The 22,264-nt window shown below is 39.3% G+C and overlaps 1 protein-coding gene across 1 annotated transcript in view; it reads left to right on the top strand.

Annotated features, from left to right (window-relative positions):
* Positions 1-9,079: 9,079 nt before the first annotated feature.
* The window catches only part of reln (reelin), a 91,347-nt gene continuing 78,162 nt past the window's right edge, over positions 9,080-22,264 (top strand). The window contains exon 1 of the mRNA XM_020703717.2: positions 9,080-9,572. Coding sequence (XP_020559376.1) covers positions 9,320-9,572 — 253 coding nt within the window. The 5' untranslated portion in view covers positions 9,080-9,319. The remainder of the gene's footprint in view (positions 9,573-22,264) is intronic.

Below are 22,264 nucleotides of genomic sequence, written 5' to 3'. Positions count from 1 at the left end.
CCGGTAGTCAATTAATCGTTACACCCTTAAGGGCCGTACACACCGGGACGAAAATCGGCGCACGTTATTCGCCAGCGTTTTTCAACACGTTTTTTGTGTTCGTACCCAGGCGATTTTCGCTGACGATGAGCCGAGTGAACATGCAATTTCATTCCCTGACATTAGATGGCGCTTAATGTAAAACAGAAATACTCCTGAACACAAGGTGGCGCTGCGCAACTTTACGCTTCTTAAAGTCGCTTTTCACTCAGAAGAAGAGAGCAAGTATTTACGCGCTTGTCAGAATCAAACAAAGAAAACATGAATATTTCCAGCACCAGTAGCTCCAGCTCCAGTTCCAGTGATGAAGAAATGATTGTTCTGTAGACTGATGAAAGACGCCGGAAAAGACACAGATTTTGGGTACATCCCACATTTACAAGAAGAGAAGAACATGGGGAGTTTTATCTGCTGGTACAAGAGCTGAAAATGTATCATGAGCGTTTTCGGGGATAATTTAGAATGTCCGTCATTATTTCTCCACGGCAGTGTAGATGCTACTTGGCGTCTATCTTCTTCGCTGGTAATTGTGTTCAGAAAGGCAGTTTTGTGTTTGAGCGCCCCCAAGTTGTGTTTTACTGTAACTTCAGATGCTCCAGACACGTGTGCAAAAGTGCGTTCTCATTGGTCGTATAGTTTTTGATGCGGCGCGTCAAACCAAAAAAAAGAACCAGAGGCATTTTTAAAAAAATTACGCTTTTACACGTGGCGTTTTTCGCGTCAGTGTGCACACTCACATTGGTGCCCTTTGTTTAGTCACGAGGCGTTAAACATCGGCGAATATCGCGCGCGAAATTCGTCCCGGTGTGTACTGGCCTTTAGTGTGTACTACATGTTTCAGTGCAACTATTCTATTTTTATTATCAAAGTAACCCTTGTGCTATCTTAGATGACCCCACCCTTACATTGATGTGTTCTTCCTACCATGACAAAGGTGGATAAAGGTGGAAAGATTTCATGTAATCCATGGACACCAGTGAAGATAACAAATCATTGAAGAAAAAAGGTTCAGAGCACTGTCTAGTGGGTCTAGATGACCCAACTCCCAATATTAAAGTGCCTAGGATAGCACAAGGGTTAAGAGAGTATCTTAATCTTTTGATTCATTCATTTTCTACCATTTTGTCCCTTTTTGGGGTCATGGGGCTGCCGGAGCCTATCCCAGCCACTTGTGGGCGAAGGCAGGGGACACCCTGAGCATGTCGCAAGGCCACAATCACACACACATTCACTCTCACACTCACACCTAGGGACAATTTAGAGTTTCCAATTGACCTATGAAGCATGTTTTTGGACAGTGGGAAGCTGGAGACCCCGGAGAAAACCCATGCATTGATGTGCTGTTGCAGGTCCCCCAGCTGGAACTTGAACCGGGGGGCCTCTTGCTATGAGGCAAGAGCACTAACCACTGTGCCACCATGCAGCCCTTTTGATTATTTTCTTATTAATTTATGAATTGATGTAATTGATTTTAGACACGTTTTTATTTTTATTTTGTATTTTTCCTTTGTTTTTATTGCTGAAAATGGCTAGAAATCAATCAAAAGTTTTATTTCCACCTAATAATTGCACGTCTTCTTCTTTAAATGAATATCAAGAATGACCTGTGTTATAGGATCAATGTTTGACCTTCAGTTACAAAAAAAAAGCTTACTGGACATCTACCGGAAAGCTTGTTGGTCCTTTCCATTCCACTCCGACGTCATGTACAGCCAAGATAGCACCAACTGTTAAAATGAAAAAACAAAAACAGACTTAAAATCATTACAGTGCATATCAATTGGTGATGTCACCAGACTCAATGTCCACACCTTTATCCACTCTTTCTGTTAAATGCAATACTTTTAACAATAAAAAAAAGAAAAATTCCATTCTGTTTTCTCATAAACCTCATGTTGACGAAGGGATCTTGAAATGCTGCTGCTGCAGGTTTGCTCTGCCCTTCCTTCCTTGAATTCTGATTCAACTAATACCAGGAGCTTGCTGTAATTGTGGCTATAGGTCTTAACGTCTACAGCTTCTATTTAATGATTTCTTCATTTTACTTCCTTAAATCATTAGACCTATTTTTTGTGTTTATTTGTGTGTTCTTTAACACCTGAATAATCTGGCAGACTTTTTTTTTCATTTTTATACACTAAAGTCACATTTCTTTGGTGTAGTGTTTTTTTACAACTCCCTATTTGGAGCAATTGCATTTGCTCGTCTCAAACCAGCATTACTGCAAACTTTGAGCAGAAATAGTTTCCCACCTAGAATAAAAACCCAGCTTGTAGTTGTTCTTTGATCATAACATATGAACCAGTCCCTGCAGCCTCCACTGACTTGAGCCCCTTGAGACCTAAAACTTTCCAGATTTACACCTCTTTGGATTAAAGCTGCAGATAAAGCGACTTCCTCTTTCCTTCAGAAAATATACCTCCATACGATGCTCGGTGACTCTGAATGTGTATGAGTGTATGTGGTAGTGTGTGTTTCTGTGTGGCCCTCTGATGGATGGACAAACTGTCTGTGGTGTTGCCCGCCTTTACCCAGCTGTCGTAAGCGAAGTGGTTATATTAGATTGAATGAATAAGGCAAAGTCTTTTTTTGAGTTGTGATTACTGTATGTGGATCTTATTTAGGTGAGCTTTCACATCTGCTCCAATAAAATGGACTACTCCAGGAGACAAACTCTGTTCTGGACCAAACATCCTTGGTGATAATGCTCCCGGTTTCTCATCAAATCAGTTTTACATAGTACATAGTCATCTTTTTGTTGCCACTTCATGGTTTGTTGACATATGTATGTTCCCTTTCGTCTTTAGTCAGTCTGTCTTGATGGTTTCCAGCCTTGACTGTAATTTTTGTTTTGTTTCTTGAGTTTATTTAAATAGACCATTTTCTTTTGTCGGTTTTCCTCAAGAAATCCTATTTTGGGAGCTTTCACCATAACCACAACGGTAACATAAATGTAAATAAACAAGCTTTACTTTCCTAAAAAGCAAAAGAGCTGTGTAAGCTCTTTGTGGAGGATTGCCTAAGAGAGGGAGCTGCAAGGAAAAAAAACTCCTCATTCATACATTAGACATCAACAGATGACTATACCAACTACTGCAATCACTTATTTCTGAGTTTGTTGAGCAATTGTTTTTTTCACTTCCTAAAACAGATAAATCAAATAATTTTGACAATAAGAATATGTTATTGTTGTTTATGGTATTTTATCCAAATTTTTTATGTCACTCACATATAGTATTTTCATTGTTTCAGTTGTTTTGTGTACCAACAGACAAAAATAGCAATGGGTTAAAAGTTTATAATGATTGAATAGTACCATTATAATGTAACATTTTTATAAAGTTATTAGACCATCAAAATGTTATTCCATCCCATTCATAACATTACGGTTTTGCAAACTTTTTTTTTTCCTGCAGTAACCAATAATAAGTCTGTAAAATCTGTAGTTTCTGCAAAGCAATGATAGATCCATGTGAGGCAACTCTGAACTGTCTGAGGATGAGTGATTTACATGTCACACAAGTAAAGAGATTTTAAGAGTTTGGGGGCGGCTTTGCCTTATTTTGACACGCCTCTTTCTCAAGACTTTTAGCGGGACACCAGCTTTTCATGGGACTAATTGGAGTGTGCAAGCCGTCACAGCTGAAGTGCTCCCGTGGGGCAACTTTTTCTTTATTTTTTTCTGCCACTTCTCCCCTCCTCCAACACTCAGGCCTTTATTATCGTTCGCCATAATAAGTAAACAACCTGTTGGAGGAAATTAGGGTCCAATGAGTGATGGAGCGACACATCCAACCCCTGTATCTCCACTGTCAGTGTTGTCCCCTCTCCCTTTTCATCATACTCAACCTATCCCTTTGAGGTTTTTTTTTTTTTTCTCTATTGTGACCCCACTGTCTGTAGTGACTTGTTTGGCACGCAGCCTTTTCAAAGACACTGGAAATGATGGTGGTGCTGGGTGGATGCATGGATGCAGGGGGGCTTGAAAAGATGATTGAAGCAGACAAAAAAGCCTCTGCACAACCTTGAGGTGGAAATTAATAATGATAAAAATAATTACGACCCCTCTCCACTCACCCATCTCTCCCTGACCTAGTTTTCATAATGGAGAATGATAGCCCCGAGTTGCACACTATGAGTGTGTGTTTTTAAAATGTGTATTGGTATTATGGGGCTGGAAAATGACCATGTGATGGAGGTATGTAGAGTAGAATAAATGTGTTTTTTTAAAGAAGAAACAGAGAGAGAGAGGTCACAGAGTACAGAGACAGTTCCACCCATCATTGATCTTCAATTGCAGGTAATACTTTTTCATAACTTCTTTAACTAAGGTTTCCATTGGCCAGTCATAGAGTTCAAAGAGAGATAGAGAGAATATTTGTTTTATGGATAAAAAACTTAGTGACAAAATCAAAATGATCATTACAGTAGCACCATTCTGGCCTTCATATTGTGTGAGCAACATATTGCCTAATGTTGGTTGTGCTCAGTGCACTAACTCAGCTCCAATGCCTAACATCCCACAAATGCACCATCCTTTAAAAACATTGCCACCAACAATAATTATATATTTAACAAAAACAATCCTTCTTTTTCTGCTAAGTGTAAATAAACAGGTTAAACTTTGCAAATATTATTGTAGTCTGTTTGTGTTAGAGGGGGAGTGGCCAACCTCTGATTGCAGGGATCGTGCTTCTGTCTGCTCGTGTGTGTTGAAGTGTCCTTGGACCTGACCTGACACCGAACCCCACAGGGGCCTAGTCAGCACCCCACCTCTGTACCCAAATTTAATCAAAGCCAAGAAGAAACTGATATTTGATTTTGAAAGTGCTTTTATCCTTGCAAGAAGGTAGAACACATTATACAAGTATTTGACATTAACCATTTTTGCTGTTTTTCTGGACAAAAGACTCTATATGGTCAGTGCTTCCCATACTTTTTTGTACCTCATTAATCTTATGTGTTTTACTGCTTCTTCACTAATGTATTCAAGAGCCCTTACAGGTTCTACTCAGATCATCATTTGATCTATTTAAAAGCATTTCCAGTGGTCTTTAATTATGATTTTAGGCTTAACCAAATAACCTGTGTCGTTTTTTAGGACATAGTTTCTGCTGAGCAGCCGTAGATCAGAAATTCACCTCCGAGTTGTGGGCGAGACCATTGGTGCAGAGCAATCCCTTCCTGTCTTCATCTACTTCATCTGAGCAGTCACCTGAGTTCAAATGACAGAAATTAAATAATAAAGCTTGCTTTTTCATCTTTCGTATTTCTGTTTTTATTTTTTGTCTGCTTAAAACTGTTAAATACACACCAAGTTGGTAAGTTATTAAATGCGCAGTTGAGTTGTCTCGGGCTTTCATGTGTGCAGAATTCGATGTACTTCATACCCGTGTACCTCTGGGTACTCATACTCCTGTTGGAAATCTTTGTTTTGCATCATCAATCCCTTAAGATGTAGGACTGCTATGAGCTCAGAAGATTGTGTCTTTTGGTAAGGCTGTTTTTAAAAATTGTGACCCACTATAAGAAAATGTATCCAGATTTTTCCAATGCCCCAGACGGAGTCGCATTTTCGGTCATATAAAAGTTCTTTTTTTTTTCTTTTAAACCCAAGTTTGTCTCTGAATCTGTTTTATTAAAATCCAAACAATTTTATAACATTTTACCAGCTCAAACAGTATCTACATGGAAGCAACATTTAGAGAAGAAAGCTGTCAGAGCTTCTAACTTAAGCCCTTTAAGAAATCTCGTGTGAGAGTTCCTGCTTTGAGTCTAATTAAAGGTGCTTAATTAAGTCAACACAAAGCTGTAGCTTTACCTCATAATGGGTGAGCAGAGAAATTAAAAGGAGCGATAACCTCAGACCCTGCTCCTCAGTCTCAGCAGGCCGATCCACCTGCCTGACCTCAAAAAGTTACTGGAGAGAGCACAAAGTTCATAAAAGTTTCTACGTTCTGTTTCTCAGTCTGTCTGCTTGTTTCCTTTATTGCTGATGTAATAGTTATGCTTTGATGTCTTAAATTAGAAATTGCATTCTTATGGCTGGAACTGATGTGCAGTTATGTATCTGAACTTAGTCTAACAAAATATGTGGAATTTGTCAGTCTGAAGCTACACATCAGGCATGAGATACATGTATAAGAACATGCTAAACGAGCTTTCTTGAAAACAGTTTTAGCACATGGTGTTCACACTGGACTGTCAATACCCGATACTATTGCATGTACGCACAGTTGGAAGAGGCCTGGTGCAAACTATCAAAGCAATGCAAATCTCATGGACCTTGCTTTTTCTTTCACAGCTCTATTCCGATATATAAAGACTTTGTAACATATACTGTAATTCCAGACGCGCTCAAACTTCAATTATTACTGTCTATTCCATGATCAATTTTCAAAAGGTTGGGACTTTTGTCTTTTGAAAAGGTCTCTACCCATACGTCACTACCAAACCCAAGTACCTGGTTGGTCAAAGTTTATTTGGTTTAATTTTTGACGAGCATTTCATGGCCGGGCGTTTTTTACGTAGAACCCATAAACAGTCTTAACATCTTCCGTAGTGACATTTAAACCTCAGAGTTTTACACACGGAAGCTCGAAATGCACGTTTACCTAGACTTTTCTTTGAAAGTGATCACTTGAATGCGCATTTCCCAACTCAGTATGAACGTAGCATATTGACACAACACAACTTATGTTAATTTTGGTCATGGTGTTTTACCTTGTTACTAAACAATAATAGCAACATATCAATGGGAGCAAAAAAATAAATTTCAAAATGTATTTCTTTTTTATCTGGAAAAAGCAACAAATGTGTAATGACAACTATTTTTGCTAACCCCTAGCAGTACAACAACAACAACAAATTGATTCCCAATATGGTTCAACACTTTTTGTCCTTTGTTAGGCCTTTAGTACCTTTGGTTAAAAAGTGTCTCTATTTTAGAGCACCCTCTCACTTTTAGGGTTATACTGACGGCTCCAAAAGTGACTTATATAAACCCAACTGCCCACCATAAAGCCACAAAGTAACTGAAGCTTCTCTTTTATCTTGCAGAATGTTTGCCTTCTATCCAGCCTTTTTTGGCATCCGAAGTGTTGTCTGTGTAAACATGCAGACTGGAGTTGGAAGCAGCGACTGCCCTGCTAGGTGAATTATCCCACTCTTGCCAAATATGAATCTATTAGAGAGAAACAAGAAATGAATACATCTGCTACACTTTGATTTGTTGTGTTTATACAAACATGGCTTTGGCGTTTTGCTTCATGTTTGAGAATGTGGTGGTGGATGTGTGTTTGTCCCATCTTGGGTTTAGGCAGTGGTCCACGCATGACTTGAGTGTGCTCCTGTTGTGGGTCAGTCAAGCTTTTTGGAGTGGTTTTGAGTGAGTGTGCAGTTTAATTTGGCTTGGGAGTGTTTATGTCTATAATAAGCACTCAACAAAAAACCAACAGCTAAAGAAGAACAACAGAGACTGATGTTAAAGACCCACTCCAATGGAAATCATATAAACATATAAAGAAAGTGAGCCCAAAATTGCATTTCTGAGTATATCTTTATTTAAATTGTGGTGGAGTATGAGCAGACCAAAAGCTAGTTTGAAAAGGCCTGTAACTGTTACGTAGAAGCTATAGTTGGCGAGCCATAAGCTCTAAGCTCCGCTCCATTCTGATGCATCCACTTGTAGACAAATAGATCCATGTACAACTCGTTTTCCTCGTCAGAGCTGGCATCTGGCTCAAAATGGTACATCTGGATGGTTCCAATATTTTTGTTGCCCCAGAAATGTTAGGTTGGGGGTGTGAGCAGCTGTAAGCTGTCAGGTGTAAACAGATAGATGATGGGTAATGAGGACAGGCTAACTCCGAGCCACAGTACGACCCACAACTCAAAGAAAAATTACGATTGAGCTCCTGCCACTCTGCAAAAAATGCCTTAGAAATTGACACAGGTTTTTAAAATTTAGCCTAAAAACAGCACAAACATAACTAAAAGACACCTTGGAAATGATTTTGATAATAGATCAAAAGAATATGGGAGTGGGACTTCAACAATTTTTTAAAACATTTTTTTTCTTTACGATGTTTTCTTGATTGCCTTGTTTCTCTTCAAATACCCCTTGGAAACGTCGTTGTGTCCTTGTGTTCTCCAAAAAAACCTTTTTTTAATATCATCTTGGTCTCCGGAGGGAAAATTGTTTGAAGGTTCAGTTGGGTGGGGGCCAAAGTAAATCATTTACAAACAAAGAGTGAAGACAAAATGTGGATGAAGAGGACAAGATAGAGATGAATGACAAGAATACTTCTCCGGGCCCCCAGAGAAAGCAGAAATTTAGCTGGTGTCTGCACCGAAGGGGCAGATTAATGTGGAGCCGAGTGCTGGCACATGCTGCTCTGAAGGGGGCAGAAAAAAGTTGGAGGGTCTTGTGGAAAATAATATTCCAATGGAAAGCCCGTGAAAAAGGCAAGTGAGAAGTAGAGAAAAAAGCAACAAATCCAAGGATTTTTGAGGATGAGAGGAGGGACGGATACGTACAGGGTTGAGAAAGGAGGGGAGGGCGACCAAACAGAAGAGCAGCACGTTGAGCAATAGATAGCTTAGGAGCTTAGGAGTGAGGGAGGAAGGAGGTGTGATAGTGGGTGGGAGAGGAGGAGACTGTCTGGTGGATGGGCAGAAAGACAAAGGAAAGAAAGAAGAGTAAAAGGGATCTGTTAGAGGGCTGGTTAGGGATGTAGAAACCAACAGATGCCCAGAGATAAGACGGCCGAGGTCTCAGGAGAGGGGTACATGAGTGCAACGTGGAGTAACACAATGTTTTAGTGAGAGGTAAAGGGAAGATAAGAGAAGGGACTGTGAGATTAAGGCGGAAAGGGAGAGTGATAGACTGGCAGGGAAAGGGAGGAGAAAGAAGTGGACTGGAAAGAGGAGGGAGGCCGTATAGTAGAGCTCATACAGCGCGTGGATCTGCTGTCAGAGCGTAAGAGGGAGGGAGGAGAAAAGGAAACAGAGGGAGGGGGGTGAGGTATTTAAACGCCAGAGCAGGACAGCACAGGCGAAGCTCTAAACTCCCCGAGAGTGGAGGTAGGACAGGCGGAGGGAACAGAAGAACAGTTTTCATGACGGCAAAGCCCACACACCCGCACACATAGACACTCACACACACACCCACTTTTTTGGACTTGGACTCATCTGTGGACTCACATTCTGCCCTCTGGAGCACCCACCCATCACCCTCTTCCACCTCCACCTCCCTCAGTGCCCCGCTTGTTGAGGGTTGATGGCCATGGCGTGGGCCTCTCTCGGGGGTCTTTTTGGCTGTGCCCTGTTGTCCCTAGTCCTCGGAAGCGGCAGTGTGGATTTCGGGGCACCCCCTGCAAGCTTTTATCCCCGTTTCAACCCATTCTTCTTCCTGTGCACCCATCATGGGGAGCTGGAGGGAGCTGGGGTAGCAGAGGGGGGAGGAGAGGTGTTGCTCACCCTCCAAATCACAGGCAACCCCACCGACTACACCCCTGGACAGGAGTACCAAGGTGAGCATGCCTCCTGTGGTCTCCACTTTTTTTAATTATATTACTGCAGCATGAAAAAAATGGGATGTATTGTCCATGAAAACTGGTAACACCAATACTAAGGACATTTTTTGATAAATATTCTGACTCTTTCATCACACTCTTAACATTTATTTTTTAATTTTAAGGTCCATGTTATAAATTCATGTAAGAAATGAAGAAAATACAACCAAAGATATATTTTAAAAAACATTTCTTGGTTAATAAAAAGATAAAGTTAATCAACAGAAATAGTTGGCGCTCATACAGGTGTTTGAAATGACATGTGAGTTGTTGTTTTGTGGTACTGGAAACCAGCATTGGTGTAACTGTAATAGCAGTGATGCTTAGTGGGACTTGGTTGTTGTTGCTGCTCCGTGTGTAGGTGGCTTCTCTACAGGACTAATGGCACAAACCTTCTAACTGAATGAGAGTGTGAAAGCTCAGCTTACAAATGGAGAATTGAAAGAGAAGCTTTTGCTTGTAGAGTTAAAAAAGATAGTTTTTCCTTAAAGCTACGACAAGGCAGAGATCATTCCTGATCTTGCAGACCCGCTGCTCATACCCTTAGTCTGGTAGAGAATGGATTCATTCATACCGCTATCATTTGCACTCATAAATTCCTTGAACATTGGGAAAGGGTCACCCAAACAGGTTAAAACAGTCTGTCAAAGCTCAAAATTTAATAACATTTTTTTAGTTTTAATATCCTTTTACTTTTGGATTATTTGTAACTAATCAAATAGAATTATTTTAGGATGAACTTGTTACCTTTTTTGATTTTGTTAATGTTGTAATACCTAATTTGATCTCCCAAACAGTGGATTTATTTCACTAATAACCGCATTCCACTATTAGAAGAAATAAACCCCCAACTTGCAAAATGACACATGTGCCAGAGTTTGTGTTTTTGTATACAGCAAGAAGAGGATAAAATAAGGTCAGGAAAAACAGAAGTGGAAAGAAGAGATGTGTGGAATAGGCAGTATTATTATCTTTATGAAAAATAACAGCCCAGATCGACCCTCCAGTCAAGCACCCTTTAACTGAGGAGAGCGGGTGGGGAGAGATTTGAGTAACTAGCGAGTGGATGGGAGGTTTACATAATTAGCATTAGAAATGTGGTGGACTGGAATTGTGTGTGTGTGTGTGTGGGGGGGGGGGGTTAAATAGGGCCGCGGCTGGGATCGAATGGTGTTGGGGGAGATTTAAATGAGGATGAGGGGATTTAGCAGATACGATAGCGGCAGTGGGGCTTGCACTGGAAAATGACAGGGTATTAGGCTGCCCACTTTTTCTCTCTTTCATGTTTTGTCACATAACAGCAAGTCAGTATCACATTCTTAAAATTTTGAATGAGAGACCACTGACGCCAATAAAAAACAAGCAAGTTAGCTGGTAAAATGCTGAAGTGTGTTTTTTAATCTTTTTTTCAGGGTATATATCTGGGTAATTTCTTTCTGCTATTATAACGCTTCTTTAAGTCCCGTTCTACTCATCTTATGATCTATTTTAAAAGCGTTCTGAGTCATTTTTTTGATTGTGCCATTTTTAAGGCAAAATCAAAAAACCTGTGTTGTTCTCAAAGACTTAGTTTCTGCAGAGCGGCAGCAGTTCATCAGAAATTTACCTCTGAGTTGTGGGTGGGACTGTTGGTGTGGAGTGAGCCTTGCTTCATTTACCATCATCGCTATGTCTAAACTCTCTGCCGCTAACTTACCTCACACTCGCAACCTAACATTAGCTGTGCAACAAAACTGGGGAGCAATATCTGAGCTTTCCAGCCGTACAGTGTAGAGTCAGATGCCAGCTCGGACGAGAAAAACATAGATGTACATGGATCTTTTGTGGATGCATCGGAATAGAGTGGAGCAGAGAGCTTGTGGCCAACTCACTGGAGTACTTACGTCACTGCTAAAGGCTTTTTTTCCACCTGCATTTTTTTGTTTATTCCTGGTTCCCCATGATTTGTATAAAGAAATACTCAGAAACACAATTTTAATCTTAATTTTCTTCATAAATGTCCTCCATCATGAGAAAAATGCTACAAAAACACCAAAATATACTATTTTCATTGAAATGTGTCCATAAGTTAGTTGTTGGACACATGTTGGACATTCAGGGGTGTTTTGATAATACTCTCTCAGCTCTGATTAACGTAGAAAGACAAGATAATGTCCACGGTGAATATTTTACCTGTGATGTGATGGAATCAGCCCCCTAGTTGTATTTAGCATTTTATTATGACTCTTTTCAATGTCACAAGCTTTAATACTACATTATTTTTCAGTTTTATATTCTAATAGGGTGATATAATCACTAAAAAAGCTGCGTGCACAAATGGGGGTGGAAAACATCTGAGAGTTTGTTTGTGTGGTTGCTCTAGAGAACTAAAGTCAGCCAGTGTAGGGAAAATGTTTATTGAAGGAAAGAGGAAAAAGAGAGAGATGATCCTGTAAAAAGAAATCGCAGGTTGGGGTCTCGGAGAACCACCTCTGTCTTTAGTTAAGTGCATGAGGAAGGTTTGAAGTCTGTATGGTAATTGAGTTTTTGACCTGACCTCACAGCCTCATGCTTTTCTGTTGCTTTTTAGTGATAAGACCGTGTGTGGGCAGACCACTCTGTGTGTGTGTGTGTGTGTGTTGTAGACACGATTGCCGTGTTGGTCTATCAGAATGAAATGACCAGGAGAGCCTGTGTAACTCACAGGGAAATATTTGAGAGGGTGGGCGTTCAGAGGGTTCACCGTGGACAAAATGGAAACAGAAAAGCTGCGGAGACATTCCGAGCTGCTGGGAAACGGAAGGATGAGACATGAAAGGATTTGTGGGAGAATTTTCTGCCTGCATTCAATCTAAGGTCAAACTGTGCACCTAAGAAATAAATAAAAAATAAATGAAAAATAAAAAACAAGATTTGCTCAACCACCTATCCAGCTGCCCACCCATATTCTCAGATGAAAAGACAAAAAAGACAATAAACTATTTCAAAAACCCTTTATTTTTGTTATAAAGAAATAAACTCTTCATATAGAAAATGTAAATATTAAAGACCACCGTGGGAATAAGAGATGTTTTCTATAACTGAAAAGCAGGCCTCACTATTTAAACTGAACAAATCTTACTTCACTTTTCATTTTTGCTGTTGCTTGATTATGAAGTATGAACAATCTATTGCTTTTTCATGAACATTTTTTCCATATATCCATAAATCTCTTGAATGAAAGACAGAAAACTCGGCAATTATAGTTACAAAAATGCAAAAATCCACTAATACACACATTAAAACTGTAATCCAAATGAACCGTGTGCTTAATTGTGGCAGCAAAGGTCAGGTAAGGTTGATATTTGTTAGATATCATTTAATGCAATAATAAAAGAAGTACTACATTTGTATCTTGTGTTTGACAGATGTTAACTAACTGCTTGAGCAGCTTAAACACAAATAGAAAGATCAATATTTATGTATTTTCCATAGTAAGACAGACACTGTTTAACTCAGCTCTGTAGTAGTTATCTCTAAAGTTCAGATTTTGGAGATATTTTAAAGGTAACAAAGCATTTTCCCCATTGTGAGATCAAACAAAATCTATCAATCACAAGTTTTGCAACTCAGTGCTGACTTCTAAATTATTCAGTTGCAACATCTATACAAAGAGTATTAGTGACAGCATTTTTAATGATCATCAAAGGTTTAAGAGTGTAACTATGACTAGGGCACACAAGAATATGTGAAATTAGTCTTATGAATTTACTAGAGATGCATCTAATCATTTTCCCAAGGATTTGGTTCAAACCTCAATTTTTGGGTCATGGTTTTGTTCTCGTTTGATATATGATTTGTGAATCACAAAAGAAATAACCACGAAAAGAAACCTTCAAATTCAAAATAATCTTTTTTTTTTATTTCCTAATAAGCCATTAATGAAGAAAAACCTTTCAGTTGGTTCATGATAAGCTTGGTGTAGTGTAATAAAACAATAAGTTAAAACTCTTAGCACAAGGCGTTTGTCACCTCATTCAATGTAAACACACTGGTAGAGTAGAGATACACCATTTCACTTTCCCCCACGATTTGGTTCATGGTGTAACATATGGTTTGGTTTTAAACTAAGAATTGTAGCATCTCTAGTATTTACCTAAAATACAAAGAAAAACTATTTATTTATCTATTTATCTAATTATTTTTTTTTTCCGATTTAGCTAAAAACCTTGAATGTGGGTGTTTACATTTACACCTTGTGTTGCATATTTGCGCGTTTGGTAGGATTTTGAGTTCATTTCCATCTAAAAGTTTGTTGAAATCAATGCAACACAATGGGGGAAGTTTTTCCACCACCCTCTGATTACCCACATGTTAGCCATGTGCCCCATATGGTTAGCATGTGCTTAATATCAAACACAAGTTTATCTGGCAACACCATGCAACATCTAAACAACAAGCAGAAATGATGCTGGAAAAAAAAGTAATGAAGCAAAACTAGAGAGGCACTTCAAGGACTAGTTAAAGTCCAACCCTAATCTGTCAACTGTTAATACAGCAGCAACTGCTCTGCAGCCTTTTGTCATGATGCACATGATGGAAGAGGCCAAAGAAACAATCAACATTTCAAGGAGATTTGGACATTGCCACTAAATGGCATTTTTAATGGGAACTTGGAGATAAATTCACTCTCACAAAACACCATCTGCTCATCCCATGATAACCTATCAGATTAGACATGTGAATTATTTCGGCAGTTCTGCTGCCAGCCAACAGAAACAACTCAATGTGCCCTGCAAAGTGAGAAGCCATTATCTATCTGTAAGGTTGATTACTTGTCATGGTTGGGGATTTTTTGTCTCCTCTCTGTGCCGTTGACTGATGTCTGTAGTAGAGCAAACCAGTCACAGGTTTAAGTGAAGGTCACAGACTCATGGCCTAGTAGGACTGTAGCTGTGCAGCAAAACACTACGGTAACAGGCTGGACAGTCTGGAATTGAGTCTCTAAAAATTGAATAACAAACACCTTAAATTTGTTGTGACTACAGAAACATGTGTTTTCCTCTTCACCATTTAACCTCTGACAAGACTGTTGAGTCTCTGCATCCTGGCCTTTGACCACCCCATGTCAGACCTGCATTTTTGGGAGCTCTGTAACCAAGGAGATTAGATTTGGCTGGTGCAACTTTTTCTTTTTGTTCTGCTTATTTCTCCTTTCATCTAAAATGTGCAATTTTTACATTCTCTGCCTAAAGAGCCAAGAGAAGTCAAGTTTATTTTGTTATTGTACGAGAAAGACTGTTGGATAATAATTTAATATCTGAACACCTTTGACAAATGAAACTTTTCCTTGGTCTGAATCTATTCATTCATTACCATCTTCTCAACCTCTCACTGCTTTGTTGAATGGGTCACTTTGTAGAGCAGAGAGAAGTGTGTCAAGCATTTTGGTCTTTGTGTGGGCTCGCTGGGTGTTTGGGTGTCTTCTCATTGTGTTTGCTGAATGATGAACCATTTAAAGACTATTGTGTTCTCAGTTATATCCCAGTTTCCTTTCTGTCAAGGAGCAGATGGGCGAGAAATGAGAATGGAAATTCATTGAGAATCATCTCTTTGTCACACATGCACGCCTGGATGTGCGCACTCCTCTCAGCTATTAGTGGGTGATCCATCATGACATAAAGACAGGTCAGATGTTCCGCTGGCTAAACACAAATGTCCTGATCAGTGGGTGACTATAATTATTTGTGGCAGTGTTGAAGCAAAGTGTGACATGGTAACACGAGGACAAGGGTTGTACTTTCTTTCAAACATGCACTAAATGCCTCTGTTCTTCTTTGAGGTGCTACAAAACACTGAACAACTTTGTGACGCAAAACCAACCACGCAGTTCTGTAAGAAAATGGCAGCAGATCATTAGGAAAAAAAAGTCTTACAGTTGAGATGCCACCCGTCACCTGAATACTGTATTTTCAGGAAACAAATTGGCGGTTTCAGAGTTAGTCAAATTTCTTCAGGAAACTGGTACATTGTTCGCCTCTGCCTAGTTGGACCTGGGATGAAGCCAGCGTGGTGCCAGGTGTGCTTCAATGAATAGAAGATGAAGACAGTTCGCATATCGCTGCCAGGCAGAGGTGTGTGCTGGTGCCAGTCTTATCCGGGGAAATTACAATAGACAATTTTCACACTTTAAAATTTCACTTCTTCAACTTCTTTCCAGCAGGGGAAAAGAAGGAAACTAAGTGGCATATGAGTTGTGTTTTCTGTATCTTTTCAGAGTAGGCAGATGAGTTGCTGTGGCCCTTGCTAATTGCACAAGCAACTGAAAGGGCAGTTCTTTTATTTTCTTGCTTGGAGTCATTCCCTTCGGTCACATTTAGGTTTCATGACCTAAATTCAACACTAAAAATATTGCATGTCCTCTAAAAACTAAGGAGACACAGAAGGTAGATTTTTTTTCCACATTTGATCCATTAAATATAGCAAATACCAGAAGGATTGGCACTAATTGTTTTTAAAACTTGGATATAACTACTGCTTTTTTAAAGCATAATATTGAATCAAATTGTAAATGGATAACATGAAAATATATTTCTTAAGTGACAAACCAATCTCATGTTTTAGATGTTTTAAAGTTACCGGATTAAATAGGCTAAAAGGTTATTCTATTTAATGATGGCGTTTGGTGTTCATTACCAGTTCTGATGTCACAGATAACACATTTGATATTAGACTACCCAAAAACAACAGTGTTAGCAGTTGTTTGTTGTTGAAAGAATATAAAAAAGAAATTTGACTTGACCGAGATTTACCATTAATCAAATGACTGTGCTGCTTAAGACATGAAAACAAACAGGGTTTGGTTCATGCAACATGTTTAGATAAGGAAAAAGAAAAAATGAACAAACTTACTGAACTAAATAATCAACTTAAGGCTAGACATTTACTCAAAAAGCAGAAGGAACAAACCTTTCTGCACCTTATTATATATTTTTTACCAATATATTAAAATTATTATTAATAACAATGTCCACAATTTAATTTTGTCAACATATTATTTTATCACTTATTACTTTGTTTCCTCTGTGCTTGTTGTTTGTCGCACATCAGTGTCTTTATTTCTGTCTTTATTTCTCCTTGGCAGGTTGATGTTAAAATAAATAAAATAAAGCTTGAATCTTATGAAATTGTTGTTAGAAGAACATGGAGTAGACGGTGACAAAGTTCTTTGATAAAAGGGAAGAAGGCTGTCAGGGATTGGTGATGGACTCATTTCTATATTTTCTCATTTCAACATAACTTCTAATTAATATATTAGTCATTGACTGTCCAATTGTAAGTCCAGTTCAGAATCAAAGTAAACTTAAAGAAAAATGTTTAAAAAGGCTTGTAAGGCTTTCTGACCAAAAGAAAAAAGCTTAAAGACTTAAAGGACTAATTAGCAGAAGGAGAAACATATGTAGATGCTTGACCATTTAAACCTGGTGTGCTCATGGCACAGAAGGAGGACAAGGAACAAATATAAAACATAACTCGAATTCAACTAAATATTAAGCTTCAAGCACAAAACTGACAAAAATTAGACTATAGGCTCATATTGTGACATTTTTCCTCAAAAAATACACCTATGCAATGTAGACAGACTTACCCACACCCTAAAGGCCTTTGTTGAGATGAATACAATTAACATTTTCTAAATGAAGTTGAGAACAAAACTTTGGATCCACTTCAAAAAATCAAAACCAGCGATTTGTGCTGTCCTTCACAAGAATCCAGAAGAAAACAGAAATGGAGGGTTTCAAAATATTTACGACTAATCAAAAATGAATCGATGGATTAAACGATTGAACGTTTAAAGCTTAAACTTGAAAGTGATGGATATTCTAGCTCTCTTGGGGCCCTTTTTTTAAACTGACTACTGATTAACATTTCTGTTTGCTAATGGCCTTGTCCTTTTTGATAATAGCACTCCTGTTGGAGGACAGCATACCTCCTCCTCTTTTTTCCCCCCTGTGTTACAGATCCTCCTCCTGGCAGCTTCATTGAGAGAGCAGTAATCCCTGCTTGGGGGGCAGTGTGCCGTCTGTGCTGATAGCATTCAGAGGGACTTGTAGCTTCCCAGTGGACCCACTACAGAGGAGGCTCTGTGGTGCCGCTGGCTGGGTGCTGGGCACACAGCTCATGGCAGAGGCGGATTAGCAGCCGGCCTACCCCCCTCCAAGCAGCAGCATTCCTCAAACAACCAGCTCCTTTCTGCCCAGAAAGACGTAGCAGGTTGGCCAAGGCAGATTACACACGGGCTTAAACTCAAGATCACGCATATTTTTCCCGGGAACATTTTTAATTGCTCTGGTACCATGTGTCACACCTGAGACCTTGGGGTCATGTGTCTTCAGTGAGCTCTGAGTCAGGATTACGACCTCCACGAAGACTTTTTGTTTTATGTTCAACTTGTGTTGGTTAACAGCAGCATTTCAACTATTTAACTTAAAACAAACTAACTGCACTGTCTTTTGATCCATAAATTGAAAATAAATGGAAACTGAAGTATGCCTGTCAGAAGCACAGTTACACTCCCATTTTGCAAATGCTTAACTTGAAGTAGAGCTTACTAATTGGAGCTTCAAAAATGTAAATTTAGGAAATGAGAACAAGAGGCTGAACAAGGGGAGGCAGTGGCTCAGGCAGTTGAGCAGATCGGCCAATGATCAAAGGATTGACGGTTCCATCCCCGCTCCCCCCAGTCAACCATCGTTGTGTCCTTGGGCAAGGCACTACACCCTCACTGCCTCCAGTGTGGCTCCACTGGTGTGTGAATGTCCCGATGATGGTCAGAGGGGCTGTAGGTGCGTACTGGCAGCCACGCCTCTGACAGTTAACTCCAGGGAAGCCGTGGCTACATCAAGCTTACCATCACCAAGTATGAATGAGGAGTGAATAAATAACGGACACATTATAAGCGCTTTGAGCGTCTGGAAAAGGGCAGATAAAACCAATCTATTATAACACTTTCAGCAGACAATTTCTTTAAAACAATTTGACTGAAATGGGCTGTTCATCGTCTGATCAAAAGTCTAGTACCACAGCACAAAAAACAACCCTGTTACATCGTCAAAACAGAAACGAAAGGGTCCAAACATAACACTGAGCAATGAGTAGCTCTCCCATCCTTGTTGACCACCTCAAACGGTTTCACAAAGAGCATCTAATGTCTGGAACTGATGTTCATTTTTGTAAACTTGCATGAAAACATCCCCAAATGTTCTCAATTGCAGAATGATCCAAAAGAGTGAGGTTATTCTCCTGAAAAAAAGTCCTTTGTCAGGGTGGAGTTGTGAACTACAGCATTATCCTTTTGAAAAACCCAGTCATCACCACAAAGATGAGGACCCTCAGTCATTAGGGATGCCTCTTGCAATATCTCCTCATAGCCAGCTGCAGTTTGACGCCTTCACACAACCTGAGGCTCCTTTGTTTCATTAAAGGAAAAAGCAGCCCAGACCATGATAGCTACTCCACCACTGTGAGGCGTAGAAAACATTTCAGGTGGGATCTCTTTTCATGCCAGTAATGCTGGAAGCCATCGGGACCACCATGGTTACGTTTTTCACATCAGAGAAGAAACATTACTTACACTTTTGAATGTCCCATTTTTGGTGTTTTCTTGCAAAGTCTAATGTTGTGGCGTTGATGGAGACGTGGCCTTTGAAGATGCTCTTTGTTTTTCCATCCCTTCTCTTGCAGATGCCATCTGATCATTACTGGGCAACAGTTAGCCCCAATGATGGTCTTAATTTAGGTCAAGGACCGCCCTGTGTATTGGCAGAATGCCCTTTGGATCCCTCAGAGCCGGCAACAATTTTTGGGGTCTGCCACTTGATCTTTTTTTCTTCTGTAATCCTCGGGGTCTTTTAAAAAATTCAAAACTACTGTTTTACTGCATCCAACCTCAACTGCAATAGCACGTTGTGAGAGGCCTTGCTCATGCAGCTCCACAATCCTGCTACGATCAAAGAACTTGAGCTTTTTTGCCATTGCCTTCAAAGAGACCTATTAACAATTAGTTCTTTGAAAATACCATCAGATACAAGTTTGAGCACAATTTCTGGCTTTTAAAGGTTGCGGTCTTTAACTTTTGATCAGTTCTTTGCATTTAAATGTTTTTATTCAATAAATTGGCAGCAAATATTTCTCTTCTTGCTGCTGTTTCATCTTTTTGCATTTTGAAGCTCTATTTAGCTCTATTTTTTAAGGTCCAGCTCAGGAAAATGAAAGTTCTTGCATTTTCTTAACTAGTCTTAAGATTTTGATCAGAAGCATATTCCCATTTCTTTCTAAATGTGCATGAAGAAACCCGTTAACATTCACCACTTGTCTGTAGAGAACTGCACTCATTTGAATTTCTTTGTACTTTTTTTTTAATCTGTTGAGTGTCCAAAATAAAATTGAAAGATAAATGCATGTTGCAATTAACAAATTGGAAAACTGTATACCACAATCAGATAAAAAAAACCTTTTTTTTTTTTTTTTTATTAGATATTTTCTGTGTAGGCTTTAGGGTCATGGGGAATGGAGGATATGACAGACAGATTTTTCTGTGGCATCCTTAGAAGCAAAATTCTGAGGAAAACCTAAGGATAAGTGACAAAGGATGGTGTGAGGAAGCATTATTTACAACAATCAACACATTTTAGTTGAGCTGAACTCCCGTGAAGTATGTAGACCGGGCGTCAAGGGAGCTTTCATTGATTCTTTTGCCAATATGGACCAGCTAGGCTTTCATTATGACACCCAGCTTGTTAATTAGAAATCAATCTTTCTCCCTCTGTATATTCAGTGCTTTTCCCTTCCTCTTTGTCCCATCTGTACTTCAAACATTCATAGCCATAGACACTTTCGACTTTGATTGATTCCAGTTCTAGTTTTCTTAGTTGGCCATAATCTGGACTTCTCATGCCAAAAAAGAGGGGAAACACAGAGAAAAGAAGTAAGGCATTTCCTCTCCAAGTCCCAGGACATCTTTGTATTCTGAAATATCAACTGGCTGAAATGTAGCTGGAGAGCAGTTATCGGGCAGCGTTTCAACTATGTGCGTTGTGCAGCTATTTTTTGTGCACTGGCAGAACACCTGCTTGGTTAGAATAGAAGTTTTATTGATTCCACAATGGGAAAATTGGTTACATATGTGATGCTTGCAGAGTGTGGCTTACAATGAGTGACAGATGTCTCAGTCTGAACATGGAAAACAGTTTTCTTGCTCATTCAGCAACCTCAACATTGCCATTTTCTGAGCAATTTTTGTCAATATCTACATCAGAAATCTTTTTTCTTATTTGTCATGTTAATATAATGAAAAATAATAATAATGTAATGGCATGCAATTACTTTGAAAGCAGGGCAAAGAAGGGATGATGGGTATATAGAGAGGCTGTTAAGTAGGGGCACAGAGGCAGTGTAAGATGAGCCAATATTTAAATTGACAGCTCAATTATTTATAAAGGCACTATCAGGGAGTGTGGAATCATTGCTCTGACTGCTGTAAGCTGGAACGCCGAAGGCCTCTTGAGCTTACATGGTTGAGTGCGCCACTGCGCCACTGTGCATATGTATATAGTGCTTTCTGCTTTCTAGTTTTACAAGGATAGGCTATGTGATTTTCCATGGTAAACTTGGCAATGTTTTACGCCGGATGCCCTTCCTGACGCAACCCTCTCAAAGCAACCGGGCTTGGGACCGGCACAGAAGTAGAGAGGGGAATGGTACTGAGATAAGTAATGTAAAAAGAAACCTGTAATTTGATGTGTCAACTCACATAGACGGTGAGGACTAGGGCAGGTGTACCTTGTAGTTTCTTATTCTCTTTCATCCAGAGAATTAGTAAGTCCAGTTCAAACAGTTTAAAAAAGAAAAAGAAAAAAACAGGACAGAAAATTGGACAAATATAACACCAAACAGTTGGATGGCTTTGAAAAACATACTTTTTTGCTGAAAAGAATACAAACATGTTCAATTTTTAGGCTTTTTCATCTCAGTTGGAAGTAATTCAGTAGAAGCTGTGTGTGTGTCACTTTAATAAAACATGACCAAGTGGCCTCTAGACACTCACATTTATTAAGTTTGGTCTATTTCTCTCCTCGAAAGTGGGCTAAGGTTTCTTTTGTTTTCTGAGCAACAACCAGTCTAAAATAATAAAAAAGAAAAAACAGAAAATTGACTTTTGCCAGACTTCTTGTTATTAAAATTGCAGATACAATTCTTTTGTGTAATTGGTATACATTTTAAACAGATATATACTGTAGATAAACAAATTGTCTTGCTAAAATGCTGAAATGAGAGCCAAATATTAAAGAGGCTTTACATATGATTAAAAACTGCACCAGGATCTGTCAATCCTGCTGAGTGTTTGTTTGTTTGCCCTAATTCATATGGTGACCACTAAGGCCTTCCTTTGACATTATCCATCTCATCAGAGAATTTTGGGTTGGAGTTTGCTTGTTATTTGCTTGTGTTTTGCGGAAAAAGTGAATTTAGGAGAATGATTGAATGAGAAGAGAATTGAGGTTTCTCACTAAGACTTAACATCCTGGACCCTGAACTGTGAGTCAAGTTCAGTGTTTTGGGTCAACTCTCCATTTACTGGAAGGAATGGGAATGATTGTTGTTGGTTTGTGTCTTTTTCATCCACAATTATT

Source organism: Oryzias latipes, chromosome 6 (genome assembly GCF_002234675.1).
Source record: "Oryzias latipes chromosome 6, ASM223467v1".
Lineage (NCBI taxonomy): Eukaryota > Metazoa > Chordata > Actinopteri > Beloniformes > Adrianichthyidae > Oryzias > Oryzias latipes.
The sequence above is the reverse complement of the archived record's forward strand: the minus strand, read 5'-3'. Positions and strand labels throughout refer to the sequence as shown.